This window comes from Diceros bicornis, chromosome 12, assembly GCF_020826845.1.
Source record: "Diceros bicornis minor isolate mBicDic1 chromosome 12, mDicBic1.mat.cur, whole genome shotgun sequence".
In the NCBI taxonomy this organism is placed as follows: Eukaryota; Metazoa; Chordata; class Mammalia; order Perissodactyla; family Rhinocerotidae; genus Diceros; species Diceros bicornis.
In genome coordinates, this window is record NC_080751.1 from 16,535,266 (window position 1) to 16,547,954 (window position 12,689).

General features: G+C 39.9%; 1 protein-coding gene across 3 annotated transcripts in view; it reads left to right on the forward strand.

Moving 5' to 3' along the window:
- EXOC6B (exocyst complex component 6B) overlaps nucleotides 1-12,689 on the forward strand; it is a 588,554-nt gene that overhangs the window by 499,331 nt on the left and 76,534 nt on the right. The window contains exon 21 of one of the 3 annotated variants that reach the window (XM_058550957.1): nucleotides 1,477-1,623. The exons of the other annotated variants lie outside the window; for them this stretch is intronic. Within the exon in view, the coding sequence (XP_058406940.1) occupies nucleotides 1,477-1,569 (93 nt within the window). The 3' untranslated portion in view covers nucleotides 1,570-1,623. Of the gene's footprint in view, nucleotides 1-1,476; nucleotides 1,624-12,689 lie in introns of those variants that run through there. 3 annotated transcript variants of the gene reach the window in all.

Consider the following 12,689-nt stretch of genomic DNA (forward strand, 5'->3'; position numbering starts at 1 on the left):
AGCCTGTGTTATATATTCTTGTATTTCTTGTAGAACACTTAAATGAAGAGGAAAGTTCACCAGGTACTAACCAGTGAGCCAGGCTTATCTCAAGTTAATGTCATTTCACTTGGTTGGTGATTAAGGTTCGACATTGCTAACAGACCAAAGGAATCTACGTCTTTTTGAAAGAAAATGCTTTGTATTTGCCCAGCATATACGTTTCAATCAAATACACAAACTTAGAAATGGACTAAACCCTCTACAACAGTTACAGGCATGGTCATGTCAGTTCAGTGTCCACAGTGATTGACTGCCTAGTCCCTCTTTGGGGTGCCACTTAGATTTTGGTGGACTTCTGTATAACTTGGAATACCTGCCTAAATGTGTAGGCCTCGGGTAATTGTATTTCTCTTGTTTTCCCCATCATTTTGATGGATGTTCTCCAATTCACAGACACATCATGTTTCTCTCTTGGAGTTAGAAGCATCACACTTTGTTTGTGCTATTTCTACAATCCAGGATGCTCACCCTATTCCAGCTTCAGTCATTTCTCAGTTTCTGCCTGCCTTCACCGTGAAGCCTTCCCTCATCATTCTGTTCCAATCTCTGAAATCTTATTATATTGATTTTCTATAGCGCTTATAATAGTGACAGATATATGACAAAACTTACACAATATCCACATTAATGTCAGCACTTATCATAAACTTTATCATAATTATTTTATGTACTGGTCTCAATGTCCCCTCTGCTTTTGCATGGTAGAACCCCCCCTTCCCTCCTCCAATTGCTGCCAAAGTGACCTAAAATACCAATTTGATCGATCATTCTTCTGCTTAAAACTCTTCAGGATCTGTCCATCACCTCCAGGGAAGGAAAAAAATCCCTTGTATATATGTACCTCCTCAGGCCAGCCCCTGCCTGCCTTTCCAGCTGCATCTTCTACCATTCCCTTGGTATACCCATGCAAAATTTGTTGCTGTTCACCGAACATGACATAGCAAAGTTTCCTTATTTTACCTAGGCACTTATTCCCCTGGCAAACATTTACTCAGCTTTTAAGACTCAAGTCAGATGTTTCCTCCCCTGGGAAACTTTCCCTGACTCTCTCAGGCAGGGACTGGCTCACCCTCTGCACTTCCTTAACACCTTAAACAAAGCTCTGTTACAGCATGTCATACCATACTGTATTTATTTTCTAATATGTCTCCTCTACTAGCTATGAACTATTTAAGATAGAGACTGTTGTCTTACCATTTTTATAGCCTTATAAAAGGCACACAGCAGCTATTCAATAAATATTTGTTGAATGAGTGAATGAACGAGTGAACAAATGAACATCTTTTTTTAATGGAATTAAAGAAAACCAAATAATTTCCAATAAGAGAGATGCTTAGAAATTAAAGTATTTTATGTCTGTAGATGTTATGCTTTCATGTCAATATATGAGATACTTGCTAAGGGGCCTGGGTGCACGCCCTCTGTGTCTTTCAGCGGAGAATCCAGTCCCTTAAAATGTGTCTTGACCATGGATTCCTTGATATGAGAAGGTCTTCTAGTTTGAGTGGAAGTGATTATTGCCATTGATGTTGATCACACCTAGATTCCAAAGTAGGTCAGGTAAGTGTAAGGACAATTTGACTGTAACCAGAAGGGCAGAGTCTTCAGTCTCATCTTTTACCTTCTCTATAATGCAATGTGCGTTTCAGAAAATGAACACTTTTCCTTAGTGTTTTGCAACATTTTCCACCAGGAGCTTAATAGGAGGGAATTAGTCAGTATTCCCACCTGCTTTGTAATTATTCTCTAGTAGGACTCAAGCAATGGCCAATTCCATCCAAAATTAGCATAAAAGAACAATGCCACTAACATTCTATTTGGGGCCTGTCATAGGGCTCCCCAATCAGCCACCCCTCAGCCCCAAAATCCAGAAGCACAAACTCTTAAAATTTGATCTTGTGTTTCTTTTTCTGCCACTGAGACTTAGTTGTTCTACTCTCCAGGGCTCTCTAAGCAGGTAATAGAAGCAGTTTAGGAATAAATAGTGAGGACTCCCATTTTATAGGAGAGTAAAACAAGGCATGCCAAGGCTGCCTAGTTTCTGAGATGACGTTGGGTAGGTTCAGGTGCAGGTCAGTGCAGTGGTGAGGAAAGCACCCAGGTATCCTGGACAGATAGTCCCCTAGCTAGACACCCAATGTCTCCACCCTGGGCAGTTTAACTTGTGCCAGTGATCCCAAGGATTTTCTGAATGAATTACCATAATTGGATTTAATTCAGGAAAGGGATGTTTCCTGTACACACCAAACAGGCTGCTTTCTGGATTCTTTTGCCTAGATGACAGGGAGGAAGAAACTCAACAGGAAATACATCTTTGCAAATTAGAAAAGTTGATGAGCTAAGTTCTGCAAACAGTGGGCACTTATCCAAAGTGAACTCCTAGTGACCCCCTGACACCTTGGCTCACCTCACTGCACTTCACAGCCAGAAGCATACCAGGTAGATTCACTTTCTTACCTCCCTGATAAGGCAACAGGACCTTGCCACACCCAGACTCCCATCCACTCTCCTTTCCTGCTTCCCCTGACCGCAGGTCTGATAAAAACCCAGGGTGATAATGCTATTGAAGTGTAGACTATAAACCATATCAGTATGTACGTAAGTGGAGGGAGGGGAAGGGGGGAGGAAAAAGCAAAAAAGGCCAAATGGAGAGTTCAGCTTCACCTCTAGGTGACCTTGGCAGCATGTGGAATAGAAGGGAAATTGCCAGGAACTTGTAGCCTTTTTTGAGCATTGTTGTAACTTGGCTTTGCTACAGAGCAACTTTAAGGGACTGGGGAAAAAATAGGTCATTGTGAACTGCAGGTGCAGTTTTGATCTTGAACCATAATCTGTTGTGGTAATATGCAAACCCAGAAGTATTTATCAAGATGAATATGAAGCTTTCCTCATAGGTACACAGACCACTTTACATCACATTAGCACAAACATCATAAGTTGTTCTTTTTTTCCCCCAAAATGGAAGGATAAAGTGGAGGTCTCTCCCTCCCTCACCCCACTCCCCCTTCCTCCTTCCCTTCTCCCCACCCCACCTCCCTTCCTCCCTCAGTCTCTCTCTCCTTCTCTCATTCCATCTTTCCTTCATCCCCTCCTTCAATAGACCATCCCTCTTTGTTGTGAAAAACCTCATTTCACAAACTAACTCTGACTCTCAAGACACCTTCCTCAGGACATACTGATTAATGTAGGCAGACTCACGCAAGGATTCAGTGACTGGCAAGACATTCAAGAGGCCGGGATTTTAACTGTTACTCTCAAGTAGTCAGAGCATGCACCATGATCTTTGTCCACTTAATTTAAACTCTTGAAAGAATGCAGAGCAGTATGCAGAAAGAACATATCCCAACAAATGAAAGGCGGAAAGTTTTAAAACCCTTACTGTTGGCCTCAATCATGTCACTTAGTCCCTCCCACCATCTGTTTCCTCATTTTCTAAACATAATAGGAAACATGTCAAAGCACCTGGCTGCTAAAATGATAGGCACTGTCTCTGGACTGAGAGGAAAATCTGGACAGTGTTGCTCAAGCAGTTTTGTACTTGAGAACTGCTAAAAAACATTGCTTGGGTTGCTGATTTCTTCCTTCCAAGCTATTCTGTACAAATGAAGGTTAAGAGAGTAGAGGTTTAAATTTCAGCAAGAAACATTTAGATTAGCCTAGAAATGCCCTGCCACTTATTTTTCTGGGGAAGGAATAATTTAGGTGGTGCTTAATACAAAGGAAAGTCAGTTTTATTCATTTTCTATCATTGTGATTTTTGAAGATTAATAACTAGAAGAAAATATTGTCTGCTACTGATACTTTTTGGGTCAAGTTGGATTAGTTAACAGAAAATGTTGAGAAACATGAACAGCTCAGAAAGGCATTTTTATTATGTTTTCAACAGCAACTTATGATGTGTTCTGGATAGTTTGGGTAGGAAGGTGGGAAAGGATGAATGATTAGGCAAATGGACTCCACTTGAGGTTTCTTCAAAGTTTATTATTTAACGTGTCTGAAGAGGTCAAATTTTTTAGTGTTTTTTCCTGAACTCTTATTGATATTTGGAGGAAAGAGACATATAGCACTGTCTCTCTTTAGAAGGGAAATGAGACTTGGAGTGGACAGATATGTTAGGACAACCTGTTGGTCTTCATTTGGGATTCCTGCCCTCTGATTGAGAGTGGGATCCCCTGAGACCACTCATACTGCTTCCAGGCTGTCTCGAATGAGTACCAGCCACCATCACCTTCCGGTGCCCCAGAATTTAGTCCACCCAGGGGTTTCAGCTGCTGCCAAAGGGAAGTCTCATTTCTGTGATCCCTGGAATCCAGGTTCCCAGAGGGAGCGGTAATCCAGAGTTGCCACCAGCTGCTAGGTTCTAGGAGCCTAAACTACCCAGGCCTTAGTTCTGTTAGACTAGAACAGTGATTCTCAGTGATGATGGGAAGGCCTGGGGGGTTGGGGCACATCTAGAAGGCTTCTTGTCCCTGGTCACCACCTCACAACCTATACTCATTCACCCCTTCATATCCCCCACTATTATGATGGGAATGTCCCTTATTCATCACCTATGTAAAACAAAAGAATGGTTAACATTTAAAAGCCCTCAGTAAATGCTTCCTCATCCCTTTCATTTTCCCCAGCCATTTGAATATTTCCTATGTGCTAGGCAAAAACTAAAGCAGTGTATTCACACATTATCTCAGGTAATTTTCCAAAGACTATCTGAGATAAGAATTATTATTTCCATTTTATGGATGAGGAAACTGATGGCTCAAAGAGGTTAGCCAAAGCCACACTAAGTGGCTAAACCAGGAGTTGAACCCGGATCTGTCTGATGCCAAAGTTACTTAATTGTTATGCTGTTCTGCCTGCTCTCTCCAATGACCTTGCCTAGAACCAGTATAGCTGAATGGCAGGCCCATGTCTGAAGTAGCAAATTTTCATTCAGATAGCCAGGAACTCTCTGCCTTTAAGTTTCCGAAGAAACATTAAACAGTGCTAAGTCTTTTTTTATGTTTAGAATTTCTAACATCCAATAGATGCATTTTTCCATACCTCAAAGTAAATACAATCAAGTGATTGGCACCTTTACTACCTAATTTTCTTTTGAGAAATGTAAATATAACAAATACTATATTCCCACTATCCAGACTTGAAAATTAACATTTTTTTCTGTTTCATCTTTATTTGTATTTAAAAATTTATATGATTGGTAAGAAGAAATATAAAAAGAAAGGAAAAATAGTTAAATAAAAATGAAAGAGGCAAAACTTTAGAGCGTAGATAACATCCTGTTTGATCCACCAGGCCTAGGCAGGCCCATTCCTGCCATGAATTTGGTATTTATCCTTTAGTTGATTTTTTTATACTTTTAAGCCATATATAAGTATCTGTGAGTAATATGTAATGTTGCTTTGTGTGTTTTCTAAATTTATGTACATTGATCACACTATCTATTGTTCTACAACATTTTTTTTATCAGATAGTATTTTCAAGAGTACTCCATGCCGATACTGAGATCTAATTTGTTGTATCTGTTGTATAGTATTCCATTATGTTAGTATGCCACTTTTTATTATCCTTTCTCCTATTGATGAACATTTAAGTTATTTCCATTTTTTTTTTTTTTTTTTTTTTTTCACTTTTTTTTTTTTTTTTTTTTTTTTTTTTTTTTGTGAGGAGATCAGCCCTGAGCTAACATCCGCCAATCCTCCTCTTTTTTTGCTGAGGAAGACGGCCCTGGGCTAACATCTGTGCCTATCTTCCTCCACTCTATATGGGACGCCGCCACAGCATGGCCTACCAAGCAGTGCGTCGGTGAGCGCCCGGGATCCGAACCAGCGAACCCCGGGCCGCCGCAGCGGAGCGCGCGCACTTAACCGCTTGCGCCACCGGGCCGGCCCCTAAGTTATTTCCATTTTTATTGGTGTCATACAAATAGCATTTCATGAAACATTCTTATGCTTGTTTCTTTGTGCATACAAGTGAGTATTTCTTGAGAGTTTTTACCTAAAAGTATACCTAGAACTAAAATGACTGGCTTACTGAGATTTCTTGTCTTGATGCGCATGAGATTTTTGTTTGGCGAGATGACCCCAAGTGAAACCACAGGTATATGTTTACAGTAAGAGAAGAAATGTGGGGATAGTGTCAATGGAGAGTATGGCAAGGCGAGGCTCTGCGTCCCCTGACTGTCTATAACATTGTTCCCATTCGGGAGACAGAATGTCCGTCTTCAGCTCTACAGGCAGGAGAGAGCAACCTGGTTAGTTGATTATATATGGCATCTGCTCTTTATTAGTACATTCTCCTTTTTTTTTTTATGCTCAGGGATAGGCCCATTCCTTAATTCAGAAGAAGGAAATAAAATGTCTTATGCCCAGAATTCAAACATCAGCCAGCTCTGTGGTGTTCTAAGCAAACTGCTTTCAGGATCTTCATGACATTTTGACTGTCTGTCAGAATGCTTTGTTGTGGTGCCTGCAGCAGAATCAAAGAGAGAATTTCCCTTTGCAGGAGTGGCTGAGAACAGCGAGACTGTGCATTGTCTAGGCATTTGGCTATATGTATAAAGTATTTATTTACTTTATTTAGTGGCTGTGGCTGTGACTTCACCTTCTTCTAGCTCATTTTCCAGTGTAACAGGATAAGACCACTCCTGCCATTATGATTTACCATGCAGTCAACAGTGAGGGCTTTTGGATTGCATTTTGTAGAATTGCTTTATTCAGCCCTTGCTTTCAACCCCTTTGGGAAAGAATTGACAATTGATATTTCTCTTTTGGATTTCTCAGTGAATTCAGCATTCCTAGATTTGGTTTCTGTTTGTTATTTGGCTTGTAACATCCATTGCTTTGGGGATAAGAATGGCTTGTTTCCAGCATAATAGATTTTTGCTTACTAGTCTACCCAGTGACAGGAGGGGAAGGACAACGTGGCTTACCCTGGCCCTATCTCAGTTGTTCTTTTCATATTCTACTCCAAACATAGCAGTGCCCCACTCCCAAACAAATAAGGATTGAGCATCACTTTTGACCATGGAGCGTAGTCCCTTCCCAGTAGCCCATCTTCAGTCATGGAAAGTTCAGGTATATCGGAGTTCAAGTCCTGCACAGTTGACCACACTGGGACATGCAGGCCAAGTCTGGCACTGGCTGTTATCCTCCTGTTAGCCTGCTCTGGCAGTCTGTTATACAGAACTGCTTATCTTAGGGCCAGTTAATTTCACAGGGCGAATTTATTCCATTCACAGAAGAAGAGGAGTTCCTTGGTCTTTTGTGTTATGAGGCTTTCATGGAATTTTCAATCTGATGTCAAACGTAAATTAGTCCCAATTTAAATTATCCTCCAACTTTGGATCTTGCTTTAAGAGGAAAAGTGTCAGCCTAGGTATGTTTATATTCTGTGCATCTATTTTCTCTCATATCAGCATAGCTTGTTTATTGTCTGCACGTTTATCTTTTTAACATTAGTTTCTGAGTTCCTTTAAGGCAGGCCGTGTTCTCTTTTTTGTGAATTTCAATTCTCAATGCCTTTTGTTGAATGCAGTAAGTGTATATTGAATTAATTCCATATGTATTTTGAGGGATGAATTCAGAATTTGTGGAAGATGGGAACGATACAAAGAGAGCACATAAGCCAACCATTACGCACCAGAATGCTAGTTGGCCCAATGCTCTCAAACTTAATTTTAACTACTGCCCCAGAGGTAATATATATCACTTAATTCTGCACCTATGCTATATATATTTTATATTCAAAATTCTGATTAATAGGTGAGTATAGCTTATATGCCAGGGCTTCCCCCACCCCGCTACCACCACCACCACCCAGGCTAATGTTTAATTGTTTTGAATTTCCCTATGATTTGTAAGCTTCCGTTAATGTCAAGGAGTGCTATTGCCTGACTAAGTGTTCGGATTTCAGTGGGGAGGCACAGGGAACCTGTCTGGACTGCGCTGGGCCTCTTAAACCAAGACCAGAGGCTACTCGCATGCTCCGATCCTCTCCTACTAGATCCGTTAAGACCTTTACCCAGAGAGGTTACCTAAGACTGCACCTTGTTTTTCTTTGTGGACGGGAGTGGGGACCCAAGTAAGGGAATTAAGCTGGCCTAGGAGAAGGAAGTTCTTGATCCCAAGACTCATTGTTTTCCATTCATTCCTTTTGTCATGACAAAAAGTCTGCTATCCATGTTGAAGAAACATATTTTTTCTATCCAACAGGTTATTTTCAGTGCAATGTAGGGAAAGAATACTGACCTGAGAGTCAGGAGATCTATTTCCTGTTTCTATGTCTGCTACTACCCGGTTGAGTAAATGTGAGCAAGTAATCTAACCTTTCCTGTCAACTGTAATTGGAGGCAGTTCACTATGATAATAAGCCCATACCTAAGGCAGTGCATTTGATACGGAGCACCACATTTTAAGCAGGACACTGATAAAGTACATTTAGAAGAATAAGTTAACCAGGCTATCAAGAGATCTGAAAACCTTGTTTAGAGATATTTAAACAACGAGGTTTCAGCGTGGAAAAGAGAAACTCAGGAGATTCATGATATCAACCTTCAAATATATGAAGACCTAACTTACAGAGAACTATGAGTAGACTTACTTCTGTTTTGCTAACTAGGACTTGTGATTGGAAGTTAAAGGGAAGCAGATTGCCTCAATATGAGAGAAAAACTTGTCAACAGCTAGAGCTCTCAAAATTGGAACAGACTACATTTCCTATAACTAGAGGCATACGAGCAAAAAATAGATTCACATTTATAAGGGATATTTTATATTGGGTAGCAAATTATACTAAATGATTCCCAAGGTCCCTTCCAAAGCTAGAAGTCTATAATTTTGTGCATAGACAAACTCAAACTCCTTCCAGCCTTCAGTTCTATGACCCTAAAAGATCTATACGTTTTAACAAACTTTTCTTAAAATCAAAAGTATGAGAGGAAAAGATAAAGATGTTGTTTTATTGCTTTCTAGTCTGGCAGAACGTCTCAGTCTCTGATATGATCACAAGTTCCCTGGAGGGGGTGCTCCAAGCATGTTCTTCCTCTGCTTGTGCTACCTCCCTCCAAGCACATCTGCCACTTTTCTTTCTTCGTAGTAGTAGTAGTGATTTTTGTATGTCTTTGAATCTTTACAGGTGGTAACAATTTTGGTTCATCTGACTTGATGGTATGAAATTCTAAATAGTTGGGGGTCATTTGGAGTGATTACTTTTTTCTTTGTATTCTGGGAGCCTGGGGGAGTGTTTTTGGAGCTGCTTAGTTTATAGTCCTTGTCAACATAAACTCTTTATTCATCTTCCCATCTCTCTGAAGAACAGGCAGAGGAGGTTCATGATATCACAGATGTCATGCAGCAGACACATACTGAGTCAAGCAGAATTATGGTTGTCTCTAAACTGGATAAATTTAGTAACTTTTATATTTCTGAGTCAGTGGTTTAGGGAAAAGAATTTCTATAGATTATCAGCAGATAGAAAATAGACCTCAATTTTGGTGGACAGTGTCTCTAATAAGAAATCTGTTGGAATATGCTCTTTCATGTGGGAATATCTTCACCTCACCATCCCCCCAAGGATTAAGTTACCGAGAATTGCAGCTATTACAAGAAAATTGCCAAGATCTTCTCTGTTCTCTTATCAAATTATCTGGATGGCTGGGTTTTTTTACTTCCTCTACTCCTCTTTCTGAAATCTGCTGGAGCCCACATTTTATATGAGATTCTTTTCCATTACACTTTCAGGGTGTTTGAAATCCTGTCTAGGTTATTGGCCATGGGGCAGGGAAAGGGATCTTTGAACTTGATCTGTGCGGCAACATATTTTAAAACAATCTCTTCCAACTTCACAGAGGTTGTGCTAGTGACGCTCTGTTCGTAATTGTTGCCTCACATAATCAAAATAATTATGACTTCTGTTATCCTACAGCCTAGCTCCAAAGCATAAATTTTCAAAAGTGATTGCCATTCTCTCTCAATGCCCCGCTTAGCCTCACTTCATCCTATGATATCAGTGAAAGCCCAGCAGTCTCTGTGGGTCATGGCATTTCCCTTAGACATGCGCACACAGTTCAATCTCCCTGCATATATCTACATTTCTGTAATGTAATGAAAGCTACTGCTTTATTATTGGATCTAAACTGTATTATATATAAATTTGAAGGGGGAGTTCAACCACTGCAACTCTTCCAAGGCAAAGAAATTCAGAATGGCATGCTGGGGTGACACTAGCTGGAGCTAAATTGTTCAGTCAAAAATGGGCTGATTAGAGCAACCAGAACTCGCATACATTGTTGATAGGAGTGTAAAATGGTACAGCCACTTTGGAAAATGGTCTGGCAGGGGCCGGCCTGGTGGCATAGTGGTTAAATTCGCATGTTCTGCTTCGGCGGCCCAGGGTTTGCGGGTTCGAATCCCAGCATGGACCTATGCACTGCTCATCAAGCCATGCTGTGGCAGCGTCCCACATACAAAATAGAGGAAGATTGGTATGGATGTTAGCCCAGGGCCAATCTTCCTCAGCAAAAAGAGGAGGGTTGGCAACAGATGTTAGCTCAGAGCCAGTCTTCCTCACACACACACACACACACACAAGAAAATTGTTTGGCAGTTCCTTATGAAAGTAAACATGTACCTACCTTATAACCCAGCAATTGCAACCCTAGGTATTTATCCAAGATGAAAACATATATCCACAACAAGACTTTAAAAAGAATGTTCATAGCAACTGTATTCATAATTGTAAAAAACTGAAATATCCCAAGTGTCCATCAATAGGAGAATGTATAAACTGTAGTATATTCGTACAATGGAATATTATTCTTCAATAAAAAGGAACAACTGCTGACACATACAACAACATGGATGCATCTCCAAAACTTATACTGACTGAAAGAAATCTTATGCAAAAGAGAATGTATTTTACGTTGTTGTTTATGTGAAATTTTAGAACAGGTGACTACTTTACAATATTCATGGACGAAGCAAAACTTATCTAAGGTAGAAAAAAATCGAAACAGTGGTTGCCTTTGAGGAGTAGGGACTGAGTGATGGAAATATTTTATTTTAATAGGAGTTTGGGTTATACAGGTGTATGCATTTGTCAGAACTCATCTAAACTGTACACTCCAGATCTGTGCATTTCATTATATGTGAATTTTACCTCAAAAGAAAAAGTAGAACTGCAAATGAATATCAAACTCTATTTAATGATATGTGTGATGAAATTGTCTATGACTTACTTTGAAATGCATCAAAAAAAGAATAATTAATGAATATATGTGTGATAAAACAAATATAGTAAAATGTAAACAGTAAATTTAGGGGTGAGTGTATGAGTGTTCACTGTTAAATTGTTTCAACTTTTCTGTATGTTTGAAATTTTTCATAAAATGTTGGTGGAGGGTGATTGGGAAGTAGTAACAGCCACAATGACAGGAAAAGCCACGCTTAAAATTTTCGGTGGAGTAAATACTGTCTCAGTCTGTATATATTAGGACCTTCTAATACCATTGTTGTTGTTATTATTATTATTATTCACTCTCATTTATTCAACAAACGTTTGTAGAGCACCTATTCTGCATCAAGCTCTGGTCTAAGTGCTGGGAATATCAGGATAAAAGAAACACAAACCCTAGGGCCAGCCTGGTGTTGTAGTGGTTCATGCGCTCAGCTTCACAGACCTATGCACTGCTCATCAAGCCATGCTGTGGCGGCGTCCCACATATAAAATACAGTAAGATTGGCACAGATATTAGCTCAGGGACAATCTTCCTCACAAAAAAAAAAAAAAAGAAAGAAAGAAACATAAACCCTGCCCTTCAGGAGCTCGAAGTCTAATGGGGAAGATAAGAGATGCTTCCATGCTGTTCGTGCTTGACTTTCCATAAAGAAAGACAGCTCTATTTCCTTGCTGTTTTGGTCTTAGAATTCTTGAGAATTTAAAAAGAAATAAGTGAAAGAATGTTAGGCCATCTAGGTTTAAAGAATGCATAAGAATCTAATCACATTTAGGCTTTTAGCCTTAAACTACTTAAAGACTCATGTGAAATCTAGCGAGTGAGCCAGCCTCCTCCTGAAAATCTCAGGATGGAGGTTCCCAGAGGGTGTCCTTTTTGCAGGACTTAGCACAGAACCGTGGGAAGAGGCCCAGCTGCCTGACTGAGATATTTCTGTGCCTATTTAACTTCAACTTTTCAAAGAGTCTTCAAAGAGACTGGAGTTACAGGAATCAGAATGCTGTCTGGGACCATGTGATCCCTCCCCATCAGCCTCGTACTGTCCTGTATCTTTATGGGTTATAGTGACTAGCCCAGCCCTGGGAAATGAGATGGTTTGGAGTGAACAGAAGAAATAACTCCTGCTTTGATCATCCTCAAGATAAGGAAGCATCAGTGTTTCATTGATCCTTCTAGGTCTTCCTAATTCTGCAGAATTCACAAATCCTGTCTTCATAAGAATCTTCTGATAGCTGACAGACATGCAACTCAGGCTCTATGTGTTAACAGGCCTTGTTAACACACTGTTTTCAGCTAACGGTAAACGTCAGAATAATACATTTCCTTCAATATTGACTAAATGACCAGAGATTGATAGTGATTTTTCATTCTGCTAACGTTGGGTTTATTCAGGATCAACTAATTTTAATTATTAAAA